Consider the following 17,942-nt stretch of genomic DNA (forward strand, 5'->3'; position numbering starts at 1 on the left):
ACACACACCCGACATACACCGACACACACACACCAACACACACACCCCAACTTACACCGAAACACACACACACACCTGCCCCGACATACACCGACACCCACCCACACCGACACACACACCCCGACATACACCGACACACACACACCCTCAACATACACCGACACACACACACACCGGCACACATACACCTCAACATACACCGACACACACACTGACACATACACACGCACATACACGAAAAATAGACTATTTGCAGGGTCAAGGAAAACGAGAAAGTCCGTTCAGTTATCTTTACTTCCCAGTTCCAATGTTGAGATCCTACTTCGGCTAACCAGCCCCTTGGTGTTTAGCTGTAATTGTTTGAAAGCTTTCACTAGTTTGTAAGAAGTACAGAATGATTGATGTACTACAAAAATATCTCTGAGTTATCAATTCACAGCTCACAGCCACTGTTGCAGGAAAGAACGTTGACATTTTTTTTTCCAAGTTTAAGCCTGAGCATTTTACTGCAAAGAACAGGTAGCTTCTGATGAGAAAAACAGCAGCATTCCATTCTGCCTCTTTCTCTCTCTCTGTCAGAGTTGCAAAGCTTGAATTTCCCCATTTTGAGAGTCAAGTGAAGGTAAGCAGTGTGAGATGGTTGATGAACGGGTGAACTGAGGTTACAGTTTCTGTTGTCACACTTGAATTAGTCATTCACATAGAGCTTACACAAAAAGGACCTGTCCGGTTTTTATTCTCCTGTGCTCTTCACTCTCATCTGCCTCCTCCTCTTCCTTCTGGACTTGCTCCTCGACTTCTCATCTCAGGCTGTGACATGTATGCCTTTTTCACCTCGTGCCCCTGGAATAGTCACCAGCCTAACTGAGTGTTGTATCAAATTTACATTCAATCCTGCTGCTTTAGATGAGGTTGCACAGTTCCGATGGATTGGGAAGTGAACACGTGACCTCCCAAATTTAATAATTGATGTTCAAGCCAATGCCATATGTGGTGCAATTTACCTGTCTTAATTTTTGAAGTGCAATTTAATATATGTTAAGTGCAGGTAATTTGTAATTTTACTTTTTAGGTTTACCAAAGTGGTGGCTTCACAAATTGAAGGGAAAGCTGACAAATCTTGAATGCAGGAATTAGGATAAATCCTACAAGTGAGCATCAGTGCTGCTGTGTGTTCCAGCTTTTGTTTTAGGAACTGAAGCCATATCCCTTTCTCTTTCAGGCTGTGTTGAAACAGAACAAGCTGATATTTTTTTCCTGATTGATGGGTCAGGTAGTATACAGCCCAACAACTTCGAAAAGATTAGAACATTTCTGTCAGAGGTAACGAAGCTCTTCAGTATTGGAGCAAACCAAGTTCGCGTTGGGGTTGTGCAGTATTCAGATCATGTAAAATCTGAATTTGAAATAACTCGATATACTAGTGAAGCGGGACTATTGGGAGCGATTAAACAAATTGTTCAAATCGGAGGAGGCACCGAAACAGGCCGTGCATTAACCTATATGACGACTTATATCGATGAAGCGAAGCGAAGCCGGAACACCGAAGTGCAGCGTGTAATGATCACTCTCACAGATGGAGAGTCAAGTGATAATGTAACGAGTCCTGCGATGGAAGTGAGGCGACAGGGAGTGGTTGTCTATGCTGTTGGTGTAGGAGCTGCCAAGGAAAGTGAACTTCGGCTCATTGCGGGAGCTGACAACAGAGTTTTTTACATAAAAAACTTTGATGCTTTATCAGATATAAAAAGCAAAATTGGACGGGCCATCTGTATAGATAAAGGTAAGGAAATAGCATTAATCCACGTGTTCTTAAAAATCTAAATTCATGCGTGACTTCCTCACTAGTTATTGTGAAGACCAACAGTAACATTTTTTACCATCTCCTTGCACCAGTAAAAATGGCCTTCTGTGATGGCAATGAATTACCGATGGCTGTTTCTCATGATCATGACAGTGAGTTAACACTGCAATCCTTCAAACGAAGGTGAATGCACCTGTCCAGTCATAAACCACACAATCAAAGAGTTAATGCAGAATCCTTACTTGTGGTTATGAGATGCGCAGCTTTGAATCCAAGACATATGAGAGAATTAAAATAAGGAATGTTGCATGGTCTTTGATATGAACTATTAACACTGTTACTGTGTCCATTGATGCTACCAAACCTGCTGAGTATTTCCAGTGTTATCTGTTCTTATTATGGAAATGATCAATTGTTTGTTTAGGGAGATTCATGAGAAGCAAGGACATAGGTATCTGGTTGTGAGAGTTGATATTCTCCAAAAATTTGGTGGTCTCATGCACCTAGAATTCTGTTGGTGGTTTGACCTCCTCACCTAAAAATGGATACAATTACCACAGAAACAATGCAGCAGAGGTTCACACGGTATATGAGACTACTGTATGAGGACCGATTGGTTCTACTGGACCTTTAATCACTTGCATTTTAAATAATGGGAGGAAAGCAGCACCAGGGACCCAGGTTTGATTCCAGCCTCAGGCAACTGTCTGTGTGGAGTTTCCACATTCTCCCCGTATCTGCGTGGGTTTCCTCCGGGTGCTCCGATTTACTCCCACAATCCAAAGATGTGCAGGTTAGGAGAATTAGCCATGCTAAGTTGCCCATAGTGTTCAAGAATGTGTAGGCTAGGTGCATTAGTCAGGGCTAAATATAGGACAATAAGGTGGGAGAATGGGTCTGGGTGGGTGACTCTTGGAGGGTGAGTGTGGACTTGTTGGGCTGAAGGACCTCTTTCCATACTGTAGGGATTCTATGATTCTATGATCTGATTGAAATGTATAAAATTCTAGCAGGGCTGGGCAGATGAGATACAGGGAGGATATATCCCCGGTTGGAGAGTCTGGAACCAGTGGTCTCAGTTTCAGGATATGGGATTGGCCATTTAGGACTAAGGTAGAGAAACATTTTTTTCACTCATAGGATGGTGAACATGTGAAATTGCACTTCTTTTATTCATTCATGGGAAAAGGACCTGGCTGGGTCGGCAGCATTTATTGCCCATTCTTAATTGCCCAGAGGGCTGTTAAAAGTCAACCACATTGGCTGTGGGTCTGGAGACACATGTTAGGCCAGACCACACAAGGGTGGCAGTTTCCTTCCCTCAAGGACATTAGTGAACCGGATGGTTCCGACAATTGACAGTGGTCATCAACAATTCGGATGAATCATGTGTCATGGGAAGCACTGATCCCATGCTCAGGGACAGCATGCACTCTGAAGCTGCTTAGCTAGTTTCCCAGCTGGAAGGGGATACACCCAGAAGCCTGCCCTTAGAGTTGAAGGATGCAGTCACCAATGTGGCTGATGAAGGATTTCCATCACTAGACATAGCATGTATATTCTGTGTTTCTGCTGCTGCTCAAAATCACTAGGTCTTGCAGGCTTGCTTTGGCTGTGCAAGGTATTTCCTTCTTCCATTGTCCAGGAAGAGGATGTCTGTCCTCTGCGTCATGGCCTTCAGCATTCTCTGGGTGGACATCTACGAGCAAACAAGGTGGTGTGCCCCTGATTCCAGATCTACACCATTCCTGAGAACACTTTCTAAAGGTCAGCAGTTTGAGGTAAACGGTGACCACTGTTTAAACTGGACCTGCACTTCAAAATTCTCGTTTCTGTTCCTGCCCTCTGGCTGCCAATTAGACAGTGACCCCCCCCTTCTCCACATCAGTTAGGGATTCCTTCCTGTGGATATTTTGTGTAATTTCTGTCCCCTCTGAGTATAGGGTGAGGATAGTTTGACAACCCAGAAATTGTTCTGCTTTCCATTTCCCACTCCAACTCAAATTAAATCTGCCCAGTATTTTTAAAAGCAAATGGATTTATTTTGTCATGATCCTTTGTGATTTAGGCCCTAGGTTTTACGGTGATTGAGTAACATTTGCACCACACAAATACCAGGCAATGACCTTCTTCAATAAAAGAAAATCGAACCAGAGTCTCTTCATGTTCAATGGTGTTACCATCATTGAATCCCCCACTATCAACATCCTCGGGATTACCATTGCCCAGAAACTTAACTAGACTCGCCACATAAATGCACTGACTACAAGAGCAGGTCAGAGCCCAGGAATACTGCAGCAAGTAACTCATCTCCTGACTTTCCAAAGCCTGTCCATTATCTACAAGGCACAAGTCAGAAGTGTTATGGCATACCCCCCACTTGCTTGGATGGGTGCAATTTCAACACCACTCAAGAAGTTTGACCATCTAGAACAAAGTAGCTCACTTGATTGGCACCATATCTGCATGCATCCACACCCTCTACCACCAATGTTGAGTAGCAGAAGTGTGTATTATCTACAAGATGCACTGCAGAAATTTGCCTAAGATTCTTAGGTAGCACATTCCAAACCCATGACCATTTCCATCAAGAAGGAGAAGGGCGGCAGATACATGGGGACTCTACCACCTCTAATTTCTCATCCAAGCCACGCACCATCCTGACTTGGAAATATATTGGCATTTCTTCAATGTTTCTTGGTCAAATTCCTGGACTTCTCATCCTAACAGCACCAACAGCACATGAACTGGAGCAATTCAAGAAGGCAGCTCACTCTCACCTCTTCAAGGAAAACTAAGGACAGGCAATAAATGCTGGGCAGTCAGCAACGTCCATGTCCCACAGGACAATTCAAAACATCTATATTGTATCGTTTGACTGCAGGATCTGTGTAGGCTGACGTTGACTTAATAATAGGAAGACCATTGGAAGACACTGAGTCCTGAAGTAAAAGATTAATTGAAGAACATTAAATATATTACACAACACAAACTTCTTATTTTTCTCATTCCATTTGAAGTTTAATGCTGGATTACTGAAATGTCAAATTACTGACAAATGAAATGATATGTTATAGTTTTATTTCTAAAAGCTTATTAATTAATTTGATTGGATGCAACATAGGAATGCAAATAAGAAATATTGCCCCTTGAGCCTGTTCCATGTTCCAGTTACACTGTGGTCTGTCTGAACATCAGCTACATTTACTTAGAATCATAGACTCTCTACAGTGCGAGAAGAAGCTATTTGGCCCATTGCATCTACACTGACACTCCAAAGAATATCCCACCCAAACCCCGCAACCCTCCACCCTATTCTCATAATTCTGCATTTACCAAGACTACTCCAACTAGCCTACACATCCCAGGACACTACAGGCAATTTACCATGCTCAATCCACCTAACTAGCACAACCTCGGACTGTGGGAGGAAAACAGAGCACCCAGCGGAAACCCACTCAGACAGAGCAATAACATGCAAGTTCCATGCAGACAGTCACCCAAGGCTGGGATCGAACCCAGGTTCCTGAGGCTATGAGGCAGCAGTGCTAGCCACCACACAACTGAATTTGCCTTGGTTCCACATTCCATAATGGCATAATAAAAGGAAATCTACAGATCGCAGCCTCAAAGGCACATTTATCTCAGAATGCATGGCAGTTTGGGTGAAGGATATTTAGATTTTTTAATGCTGTTGTGTGTGGAAAAATTAATTTCCAAGAGAACCTAGAATCCTAAGATTTCACAACCTCATTTATGATTCTCTAATGAAAGGGAATATACATTTGTACCAACTCTCCTGAATCTTTTAACATTTTGGAATGTTAATATGATGAGATTATTCTGCACACTTCTTTATTGAAGTAAATATTAACAATATTTAAAGCAACATATTATAATGTGGCTCTTAATACATTGGAATTATTCTAAATGTTTACATTGAAGATGTTATTCATATCTTTATAACAAAGTGTTAACAGAAATGAAACTGTGAAAATCTGTCAAGTATACAAGATACATGGGAACATATGTGTAAATATAAAGAAATAGATATCATATATGTAACTTATATGAAATTGTGAGATCGCTGTTCTCTTTATGCTGATTTTCACAGCATTTTGAAAATACTTATTCTGCTTTATTTTCTTTCAGCTTGCAATCCTGACCGTAAAGCTGACATCATCTTTCTAATCGATGGATCAAGCAGTATAAAACAAGAAGACTTCGAGAAAGTGAAGTCATTCTTGATAAGTTTTGTAAATAAAAGCAATATTGCACCAGATAAGATTCAAATTGGGTTAATACAATATTCCACAGAAGTAAAGCTAATGTTCCAGCTTAATAAATACTCTTTAAAAAATGATCTGTACAAAGCAATTGGTGACATGAAACAGATTGCAACAAATACCCTCACTGGCAATGCACTGACATTTACATTGAACTATTTTGATGAAGTTAAAGGGGGTCGCCATGGTGTTCCACAGTATCTCATTGTGATAACCGATGGACAGGCACAGGATAAGGTCCTTGAACCAGCCAAAGCCATAAGGGATAAAGGAGTCACCGTGTTCGCAGTGGGCATAGGTGATGCAATCTACGCGCAGCTTGAGGAAATAGGGGGATCCCCGGAAAAAGTTCACTACATTGAAAACTTTGATCTGTTGAAAGATCAAGAAGCAGAAATTTCGTGGGAGATGTGCAATGCCGATAAAAGTAAGTAAACATTTTCCTTCACTTCCAAATATAGAGTTCCAAGAATTGACTGATAATGTATTCAAAAATAAGTTTGGAATTAAGATCATAATCTATATGACAGAAGTAGGCTATTCAGTCCATCAGGTCTGTGTGCCACTCAAGTGAAGTCTGGTTGATCTGATAACCCTCGACTCCACTTTTCCACTATTTTTCCATGACCCTTAATTTCCTTGATGAATAAAAATCTGATTCTGTCAACATTGAATATACTTAGCCAACTAGCCTCTGTGGTAAAGAATTTCAGGTTCACTGTTGTATGTGTTAAATGGGCAGTCCCTTATTCTGAGATTATATCCTTTCATCCTGGACTTTCCCATAAGGGGCAACATTCTTCCTGCGTTAATCCTGTCAAGTCCGCAAAGGATATTTTATGTTTCAATAAAGCCACCTCTCATTCTTCTAGATTTCAATGAGTACAGGCCCAAACTACTCTAACTCTCCCAAAAAACAGTCCCTCTGTAGCTAGGATCAATCTAATAAAGCCTCTGTGAAATGCCTCCAATCCCAATGTATCTTTCTTTAGCTAAGGGGTCCAAACAGTTCACAATATTCTGGCTGTGGTCTGTTTGGTGTCTTGAATAGTTCCAGTAAAGCCTCCTTACCTTTAGACTCCTTTCCCTTTGAAATTCCATTGCTTCTCCCAATTACCTACTCAAGTAGTTGCTGACCAAAACACTCATATTTAAACCGTTTCTTGGAGTACTTTGAAGAAGCTACACATGCTCTTGATAAGGGAGAACCAGAAGGCATTTGATAAGGTGCTAAATCAACATTTACTGTGAAAAAATGAAGCTTATGGTATAGGGTTTAACATATTGCATGGATTTAAGATTAGCTCACTAACAGGAAACAGACAGAAATGCAGTTATTTTTTGGTTTGTAAAATGTAATGAGTGGTAAGGTTAAAAAAAAGTCAATGCTAGCCCCTCAACCTTTTACAATTCATATAAATGATTTGGAAGAAGGATCTGAAGGTATGGAGCTAAATTTGCTGACAACACTAAGATCAATAGGAAAATAAGTTACAAAAAAAGATATAGGAGATTACAGAAGGAAAAGGCAGTGGATAGTTTTCTGTGTGTCCCCTTGTGATTGAATCACAAAAAGTTAGTACAAAGGAAGGTCAGTTTATTTGGAATCTTAATGTAATGTCATCATTTATTGCAATGGGAACTGAATACAAAGGTAAGGCAGCTATGCTTCAGTCATATAGGGCAATGGTGATGGCACATCTGGAATGTTGTTATGGTACTGGTCTTCTTATTTATGAAAGGATATAAATCCATTGGAAATAGATCAGAGGAGATTTACCATCCTAATACCATACTTTTGGAATGGGCATGTTGTCATAAGAGGAAAGGTTTTACAGACTCAAATTGTATCCATTGGAGTTTAGAAAAGTAAGAAGTGACTTGGCTGAAATGTATCTAAGATCCTGTTGGGTCTTGACTGGGTGGATGTGAAAAGGCTGTTTCCTCTTAGAACTAGAACTACTGTTTTAGAAATAAGGGATCACTCATTAAAACAGAAATGAATGGAAAATCTTTTTTTTCTCTCAGGAGGTCATTAGTCTTTGAACATCTCTTTTTGAGAAGGCAGTGGAAGCAGACTTTTTGATTTTTTTTCATGGGTGGGTTCTTAGTGAGCAAGGAAGTGAAAAGTTATTGGAGGATAGGTGGAAATGTGCAGTAGTCAGATCAGCCATGATCGTGTTGAATGGCAGAGTAGGCTTTAGTGATCAGAATGATTTGCTGTTGCTGCAAGCCTGTGTGTAGCACTGTACCGACCTTGCTCCACGATCCAGGGCTGTCTTCTACATGGAGCTGTCCGCAGTACCAACAGTGTCCAGTAGCAAACTGTCGGTGCTGCTGCATCTGCTGGAGCTACCTGCAATGAAATTACCCAGTAGTTCTATTGAGCCGGACCTCTTCCTGGGTCAGGTGCTAGAGTCCCATTCTGCCCTTGGCATTTGGCAGACTCTTGTTTTTGCTGGTCGACTCTTTAGTCAGGGAAATAAACTGGTCCACTCTCTCCTCGCCCACCAAAATGTGGGCCCATTCCTGGCCCACTCTCTCCTCGCCACCCTCTGTGCTGGAAATAACTTTCACTACACATGTACAGCACATGTTGACTGAGAAGGCTTCAGTCCCTGGTGAGGGGTGTTTGTTTATGTGTCATTTGTAGAATGACCGTGATCATATTATCAGTTTACATAATTATAGCACTGAAACATACTATTCAGCCCAACTAGGTTCAGATGTTTTTGCTCCACACAAGCGTTTCCCTACCCTACTTCTTGAAAGCTAATCCTTCCATTCTTTTCATGCCCTTCAAATTAATCTAAAATATTTCCCTCAATTGCTTCATATGGTTGCACTTATCGCATTCCAAATCATTCTCCGCTGAATTATCTTCCGATATCCACTTTTAGTCTGCACACAAGTGGAAATGTACTCTTTCCCTCGATCCTATCAATGCTTTGAAGACTTTAAACGTCTCTATCAAATCTCCCCTCTCAGCTTTCTCCTTTTTTTGGGAAACCAAGCCCAGCCTGTTACATTTTCCCCAACAACTGTATCCATTCTGTTCTGTAGCACGCAGTGTCACACCTAACAGGTTGAATGGTATCTTCCTTTGCTTCTGTTCTATAACTCTATCATTATATTTTAGCTTACATGAGAGTCATAGAGTCATAGAGACGTACAGCATGGAAACAGACCTTCGGTCCAACCTGTCCATGCCGACCAGATATCCCAACCCAATCTAGTCCCACCTGCCAGCACCCGGCCCATACCCATACAAATCCTTCCTATTCATATACACATCCAAATGCCTCTTAAATGTTGCAATTGTACCAGCCTCCACCACATCCTCTGGCTGCTCATTCCATACACGTACCACCCTCTGCGTGAAAAAGTTGCCCCTTAGGACTCTCTATATCTTTCCCCTCTCACCCTAAACCTATGCCCTCTAGTTCTGGACTCCCCGACCCCAGGGAAAAAATACTTTGTCTATTTATCCTATCCATGCCCCTCATAATTTTGTAAACCTCTATAAGGTCACCCCTCAGCCTCTGACGCTCCAGGGAAAACAGCCCCAGCCTGTTCAGCCTCTCCCTGTAGCTCAGATCCTCCAACCCTGGCAATATCCTTGCAAATCCTTTCTGAACCCTTTCAAGTTTCACAACATCTTTCCGATAGGAAAGAGACCAGAGTTGCATGCAATATTCCAAGTGGCCTGACCAATGTCCTGTACAGCTGCAACATGACCTCCCAACTCCTTTAGTCAATGCACTGACCAATAAAGGAAAGCATACCAAATGCCTTCTTCACTATCCTATCTACCTGCAATCCATTTTCAAGGAGCTATGAACCTGCACTCCAAGGTCTCTTTGTTCAGCAACACTCCCCAGGACCTTACCATTAAGTATGTAAGTCCTGCTAAGAATTGCTTTCCCAAAATGCAGCACCTCGCATTTATCTGAATTAACCTCCATCTGCCACTTCTCAGCCCATTGGCCCATCTGGTCCAGATCCTGTCGTAATCTGAGGTAACCCTCTTCGCTGTCCACTACACCTCCAATTTTGGTGTCATCTGCAAACTTACTAACTGTACCTTTTATGCTCGCATCCAAATCATTTATGTAACAGGTATCATTCCTGCCCATCACCCCATATCAGCGAGAACTCAGCACAACCTAGGTTGGCTGAAACTTCCAAACTTAAGTGTTTTTACCTGAATGGACATGTTGTCTGGTCAGATGAAAACTTTGATGTGAAGAGAAACCTGCAGGCTTTTCCAGACTAGCACTAACAGCCAGTCGAACTCTCATTGTCACAGAGGACTTCAGCAAAGCTTAACATGGACTTTTACACTGGATGGCATAAGACACAAGGCTGGAGTCATCATAGTTGCAAACCCCAGTTCACCATTCCTCCCCATTCATCCCACACTCCTATCCTGGGGTATATCATTGGCAGTCACACTGGTAGTAGTGTCCCTACAAGGTTACAGTATCTTCTCCAGAGTTTAGACAGGATGGCAAGGAATTTCAGTCCGTTGTTTTCCCAGACATTGTGAGACATTCACTGGGTATTTTTTTTCTTCTCTTTAGACTGCAGAAGGACCGAACAGGCTGACATTTTATTTGTAATCGATGGATCAGGTAGCATTCAACCGTATCAATTTGAAAGCATGAGGAATTTCATGTTGGCCCTGGTGAACCAGACCAACGTTGGCCCGGACAAGGTTCAAATTGGAGCTTTGATATTTGGTGATGCACCCGAAACCATATGTCGGCTGGACAAATGGCGAACAAAAGCTAAAGTGCAAGAGGAAATCATGCAATTAAAAAGTGTAGGTGGAAGCACTTATACAGTTGAAGCCCTTGCACATGCAGAAACTCTTCTGAGTAAACAATATGGTGGACGAAGAGAAGCTGGAGTTCCTCAGTTCTTGATCATCATTACTGATGGGGAAGCAACAGTTAAACAAGGATTGGATGCTAAAGCCAGAGCTATCAGAGACAGCAATGTTGAGATCCTTGCTGTTGGTGTAGATAAAGCCGATGAAAAAGAACTACAGACAATTGCGGGATCAGATAAGAATTGGTTTTATGTTCACAACTTTACTCGTTTGGAGTATTTATCCCGAAACATTTCTCAGAAGATATGTTTGGAAACCAAACCAGGTGAGTTACTCAGAGTGAGGTAATTACCTCTAAATTTGGAGAAAGTTAATGATCATCAGACTTCATGATGGTTTGGAGAGTCGACTGTTGTTGAAGAAAGCTGAACACTTCAATGTTTGGTTAAATAGTCCATTCCCACTCTCTCCTTTTCCTGAAACCTGGCATGGGGCAGTGACCACAAGAGCTTTCAGTTGGCATGGATCAGTCAGGTACCATGGATCCACCCAAAGGAGGATATGCACCAACTTGTACCATGCCAATTAGCTACATTCCTGCACCTCTAATAAAATCTGATGCCATGGGGCACTGGTTGGCATGATCTGGACAATCCTGCTGCCCCAGGGAATGAGTTTTTAATTTCAATTTATGAAACTGAAACTGACTTGATGTACATAAATTTTGAGTCATTTTCTTTTTAGAGCTTTCCTGTTGATTTGCATCCTTCAGCATCTTTCCACAGATCTTTCTCAACAATCAAATGCTGTACAGTGTAGACATATAAAAGTAGTTCTGAACAACTCTGTTCATTCTGCTAATTGAACTTCAAACATACAAGGCTCTTAGAGATCTTGACAGGGTAAATGTGGAGATGATGTTTCTTCTTAAGGAGTCAAGCACCTTTACCAGAGCAGAGACAAATCATTTTTTTCAAAAGAGTAACGTGGCCCTTTGGAGCAGGTAGATGGATGTTTGCTCAGCAAGGCGATCAGGTTATCATGGGTATGTGGGAATATGTATTAGAAGTTACACCTACCAGAAGAGATAGGAGCCCTTGAGAATGGCATGGGAGAGTGTCACCCATCTCTTTTATAGTCATCACCCACTGAGCCACTACAATCAAAATCGATAGTGTTTACATCCTGAACCCGGCATCCCAGAAGCCATCTTCAGAGAGAATTAATTGACTGGAGGCAGAACTTGCACCTCTCATTTGGAGGAAACTTCACCACAGAACAGCCTGAGAGTTCCACTGGTCTATGTTCTGCCACAGGAGAACGCCCCTATTCCTCTTTGACTCGGGGTCTTTTACTGCCATCCTACTTATTATTTTCTATAGTGGATCACAGTGGATCAGTGATTAGCACTGTTGCCTGACAGTGCCAGGGACCTGGGTTCAATTCCACCCTCAGCAACTGTCTGTGTGGAGTTTGCACATTCCCCCTGTGTCAGTGTGGGTTTCCTCCGGGTGTTCCAGTTTCCTCCCACTGTTCAAAGATGTACAGGTTAGGAAGATTGTCCGTGCTAAATTGCCCACAGTGTCCAGGGATGTGTAGGCTAGCCATGGTGCGTTAGCCATGGGAAATGCAGGGTTACAAGGATAGGGTTGGTGAATGGGTCTGGTTGGGATGCTCTACAGATGGTCAGTGTGGACCAGATGGGCTGAATGGCCTGCATGTTGAAAAATGTGGTGCTGGAAGAGAACATCCAGTCAAGCAGCATCTGAGGAACAGGAAGGTTGACATTCCGAGTATGAGCTCTTTCATGATGAAGAGCTCATGCCCGAAACGTCGACTCTCCTGCTCCTCAGATACTGCCTGACCTGCTGTGCTTTTCCAGCACCACACTTTTCAACTCTGATCTCCAGCATCTGCAGTCCTCACGTTTTCCTCCTGAATAACCTGCTTCTACACTATAGAGATTCTATGATGATTCTCACTTTGTGGTGCTTCAGTTTTGTTCAGATGTACAGCTATAACCTGCCATGGGGCATTTGTTTTACACCAATGACAGTATATGAGTGCAAGTTATTGTGACACTTTGCAATTATTAATAATGTGAATTTGGTTAAAAAAAATCTCAAGAATTTAACATTTTTTGTATCAAGTTTAAAACAATAATGCTTGCCAGATGATTTAAAACTCAGTTTTGTTCAAAGCTAGTTGGCTTTCAAGACTGAGCTTACATTTATAAATTTATTTGAACAAGTCCAAAATTTGTAAAGTATGTGAAATACTTACACCTGTAAAATATTGGTGTCATTAAAGTGTTTATGTTTTTCTGTTCCAGATTGCGAACTATCTGAATCAGATGTTGTTTTTCTAATTGATGGATCAGAAAGTATTAAAGCAAAGCAATTTATGTCCATAAAGACATTCTTGAAGTACATCATTGAAAAGCTGAGTATTGGCCGTACAAAATTTCAGTTCGCAGTAGCTCAATATAGCACAGAGCCAAGAGCTGAATTTTATCTGAATGAGTCTAAGGACCAAAATGATCTCTTTGAAAAAATTGACAAGATCAACCAAATAAAAGATGGCACCAGAACAGGGAAGGCACTTCAGTTTGTGATGAAATTCTTTGAACCGTCAGTAGGAAGCCGAAAACTGAGGGGGATTCCTCAGAACCTGTTGGTAATCACGGATGGGGAATCCAAAGACAGCGTGGCCAACCCTGCCAGTGACTTGAGGAAGAAAAACATCAATGTTCTTGCTATCGGTATTCAAGAAGCGGTTCAAAAACAGTTGGTCGAAATCGCTGGAGCTCCAGAGAAAAAGTTCTATGTCTCATCATTCAACGGGTTAGATAAAATTAAACGAAGAGTAGTTCGTGAACTTTGCACTGAATCTTGTAAAGGTTAGTGGCCTCTGCTCAGTGAGAAATATTTCCAGAATTGTACTATAGAATATCCTTTATTGCCATGTGTACTCCACTACAAAAGTACAGGGGCCAATTGGATACATAATTGGCTTATTGGCAGGAGACAGAGACTAATGGTGGATGGTTACTTTTCAGACTGGAGGCCTGTCACCAGCAGTGTTCCAAAGGGATCCAGTTCTATGTTCTCTTTTGTTTGTCATTTATATAAATGATTTGGATGAGAATATAGAAGGCATGGTTAGTAAGTTTATGGACAATGCCATAATTGGTGGCATAGTAGACTATGAAGAAGGTTTTCTAAGATTACAAAGAGATCTTGATCAAATGGGTCAATGGGCTGAAAAATGGCAGATGCAGTTCAATCTGGATAAATGTGTGGTTTTGCATTTTGGTACAACAAACAAAGGGTAGGGCTTATACAAATTAATGATAAGGTGTTAGGTAGTGTTGTAGAACAGAGGGACCTAGGGGTGCAGGTACATAATTCTTTGAAGTCACACATAGATAGGGTGGTTAAAAAGGCATTTGGCATGCCTGCCTTCATTGCTCAGTCCTTTGAGTATAGGAGTTGGGAAGTCATGTTGAGGATGTACAGGACATTGCTGAGGCCACTTCTGGAATATTGTGTCCACTTCTCGTCGCTTAGTTGTTGGAAGGATATTATCAAGCAGGAGAGGGTTCAAAAGAGATTTACCAGGATGTTGCCACGTGTGGAAGGTTTGAATTATAAAAAAAGGCTGGATAGGCTGGGATTTTTTTTCACTGGAGAGTGTAGGAGGTTGAGAGGCAATCTGATAGAAGTTTATAAAATAATGAGAGGTACAGATTAAGTTAATGGTAGTTGTTTATTTTTTCCCCGAGGATGGGAGATTTCAAGACTAGGGGCACATTTTTAAGGTGAGAGGAGAGAGATTTTAAAAAGACATAACTGGTAAATTTCTTGCACAGAGATTCCGCAGGTGGAATGAGAAAGTGGTGGATGTGGGTACAATTACAACATTTAAAAGACATTAGGATAGATACATTAATAGGAAAGGTTTGGAGGGATACGGGCCAGGAGCAGATAGATGGGACAAGTTTAGTTTGGGATTGCATTCAGAATGGACTGATTGGACCGAAGAGTCTGTTTCCTTGCTGTATGACTCCATGACTCTGTAAGCACAGTGAAAAGTTTTTACAATGGCTGCCTCTAATGGTGTCATCTTAAATACATGTACCTAGGTAAAAATCTTGAATACAAAGAGGAATAAAAGGAAAAATAGTAATATTAATTACAGTGTCTAAAACGTAAGTCAGAAATAACATAGTAATAACATAGTTTTAAAGGATTGACATTGCAGTCCGATAACAAACTTCTAATAGATTTTGTGGCTTTAGCAGTAAAGTTGCCTCTGACATTATTGCTAAATATGTACATAGGTTGTGACTACCATGAAGGGGAGTAAATGTCAATTCCAACCAAGACCATTATGAACAAATTGAAGTCAAACTTGCATGCCCCTATTGATCAGCATAAATACCCCTGATATATAGGAATAAGGAAGGCAAAATGGCAGAACTGTGAGAAACAACAGATCAGAGAAGTAAGAACATTCACCTACTTAAGGAATATCAGGATGGGGGGATTTGCTTTTTGCTTTGTTCTTTCATGTGATGTGGGCACCCCTGGTAAAGTTAGCATTTGTTTCCCATTCCGGTTTACCTTTAAACTGGTTGGCTTGCTCAGCCATTTTAGAGGGCAATTAGGAGTCAATGACATTGTTGTGGGTTTGGAATCACATGTGGGCCAGACTGGGTAAGGAAGGGCAGATTTATTTATCTACAGGACATTAGTGTACAAGTTGGGCACCAACTTGGTCGTGGAATTTGAACCCATGACCCCAAAGCATTAGCCTGGCCATTGCATTTCCTATTTGGTAACATTATCATAACAGCACCATTTCTCCACTCTCCACAAAATCAGAATGAATGGAAAGAAGAACAAAGAATTTCTAAAGTTGACCCAGGAGTTTATTCTTGATCAGCATGTTTCTAGTCCAATGATGGAGAAAGCAGTGCAGGATCTAGTTCTGTTGGATAATGCACAGCAAGGGAAATTTGTTGGAGAACATTCATAGAGTCATAGAGATGTACAGTATGGAAACAGACCCTTTGGTCGAACTCGTCCATGCCAACCAGATATCCCAACCCAATCTAGTCCCACCTGCCAGCACCCGGCCCATATGCCTCCAAACTCTTCCTATTCATATACTCATCCAGATGCCTTTTAAATGTTGCAATCATACTAGCCTCCATCACTTCCTCTGGCAGCTCATTCCATACACTTACCACCCTCTACATGAAACAGTTACCCCTGAGGTCTCTTTTATATCTTTCCCCTCTCACCCTAAACCTATGTCCTCTAGTTCTGGACTCCCCCTACCCAAGGAAGAGACTTTGTCTATTTATCCTATCGATGCCCTCATGATTTTATAAATCTCTATAAGGTCACCCCACAATCTCCGATGCTCCACGGAAAAGCCCTGCTAAGATTTGCTTTCCCAAAATGCAGCACCTCGCACTTATCTAAATTAAACTCCATCTGCCACTTCTCATCTCATTGGCCCATCTGATCAAGAACCTGTTGTAATCTGAGGTAACCTTCTTCGCTGTCCATGACACCTCCAATTTTGGTGTCAGCTGCAAACTTTTTTGCTCACATCCAAATCATTTCTATAAATAATGAAAAGTAGTGGACCCAACACTGATCCTTGTGGCACTCCTCTGGTCACAGGCCTCCAGTCTGAAAAACAACCCTCCACCACCACCCTCTTCCAACAGAGTTCTATGGTACACCTGATCAGGTGCTGGGATTTATCCACTTATATGTGTTTCATTTGGTGATTGCCATATAATTAGTAATAATGCAGCCACCCACAAAGATGGCTGAGCATAAAATGAGAGGGAAGACAATTAAAAATTAATTGAGATCTCTGTACAGAATCACTAATAGTGTCTGTAAATTAACAGAGTTGTTGTAGGAAGCCATGTGTTGGGAGATACCAGAGATCCAAGGGATTACTGAGACCTGACTACAGCAAAGTTAGAAATAGGAATGAGCAGCTTTTAACATATTTCACAATGATAGTGATGGGAAAAGGGGAGGTGGAGGATTTGTACATGTAAGGGATAATATAAATAATTGAAAGAATAAAGGACACAGCTATGAGGCTGTGAGGTATGAGTGAGTTGCTGCCACTTTCTGGAGCACACTAACTGAAAGGATAATGGTACCTGATTCCACTAAACCTTCGATGTGCAACTGGATATATCCTCAAAAGGGACTCAATTTCAGGATCTTTAGAAAAATGCTCAATGGAGAACTAAATTTGATAACCTCATCAAAGAGCTATCATCCACTTGCCAGGCTGACTATCCTGTGTACCCATTAGAATTTAAATTAATCAGAGTTGATTTTAAGGAAAGATGTAAGACTGTGAAAGAAATTTAGAGAGTGCTTCCCTTTGTATGAATTAAGTAGTGATCCCTGGGATGAAGGGGCTGACTTACCAAGGACAGCTAATCTAGTTAGGCCTTTATTTACTGGACTATGGAAGATTGAGGGGTAATTTTAGTGATATATGTAAGATTCTAAAAACGCTTGACAGTGTAGATATTGAGATATTCCACTAGTTGGGAAATATGGAAGTAGGGGAATATAGAGTCATAGAGTCTATAGATGTACAGCATGGAAACAGACCCTTCGGTCCAACCCGTCCATGCCGACCAGATATCCCAACCCAATCTAGTCCCACCTGCCAGTACCCGGTCCATATCCTTCCAAACCCTTCCTATTCATATACCCATCCGAATGCCTCTTAAATGTTGCAATTGTACTAGCCTCCACCACATCCTCTGGCAGCTCATTCCATACACGTACCACCCTCTGTGTCAAAACGTTGCCCCTTAGGTCTCTTTTATATCTTTCCCCTCTCACCCTAAACCTATGCCCTCTAGTTCTGGACTCTCTGAGCCCAGGGAAAAGACTTTGTCTATTTATTCTATCCATGCCCCTCATAATTTTGTAAACCTCTATAAGGTCACCCCTCAGCCTCC

General features: G+C 41.5%; 1 protein-coding gene across 1 annotated transcript in view; it reads left to right on the top strand.

The window, feature by feature from the left end:
* The window catches only part of LOC122564423 (collagen alpha-6(VI) chain-like), a 177,950-nt gene that overhangs the window by 76,167 nt on the left and 83,841 nt on the right, over nt 1-17,942 (top strand). Inside the window, exons 13-16 of the mRNA XM_043719265.1 lie at nt 1,223-1,783; nt 5,957-6,517; nt 10,674-11,249; nt 13,257-13,823. Coding sequence (XP_043575200.1) covers nt 1,223-1,783; nt 5,957-6,517; nt 10,674-11,249; nt 13,257-13,823 — 2,265 coding nt within the window. The remainder of the gene's footprint in view (nt 1-1,222; nt 1,784-5,956; nt 6,518-10,673; nt 11,250-13,256; nt 13,824-17,942) is intronic.

Source organism: Chiloscyllium plagiosum, chromosome 29 (assembly GCF_004010195.1).
Source record: "Chiloscyllium plagiosum isolate BGI_BamShark_2017 chromosome 29, ASM401019v2, whole genome shotgun sequence".
Classification (NCBI taxonomy): domain Eukaryota; kingdom Metazoa; phylum Chordata; class Chondrichthyes; order Orectolobiformes; family Hemiscylliidae; genus Chiloscyllium; species Chiloscyllium plagiosum.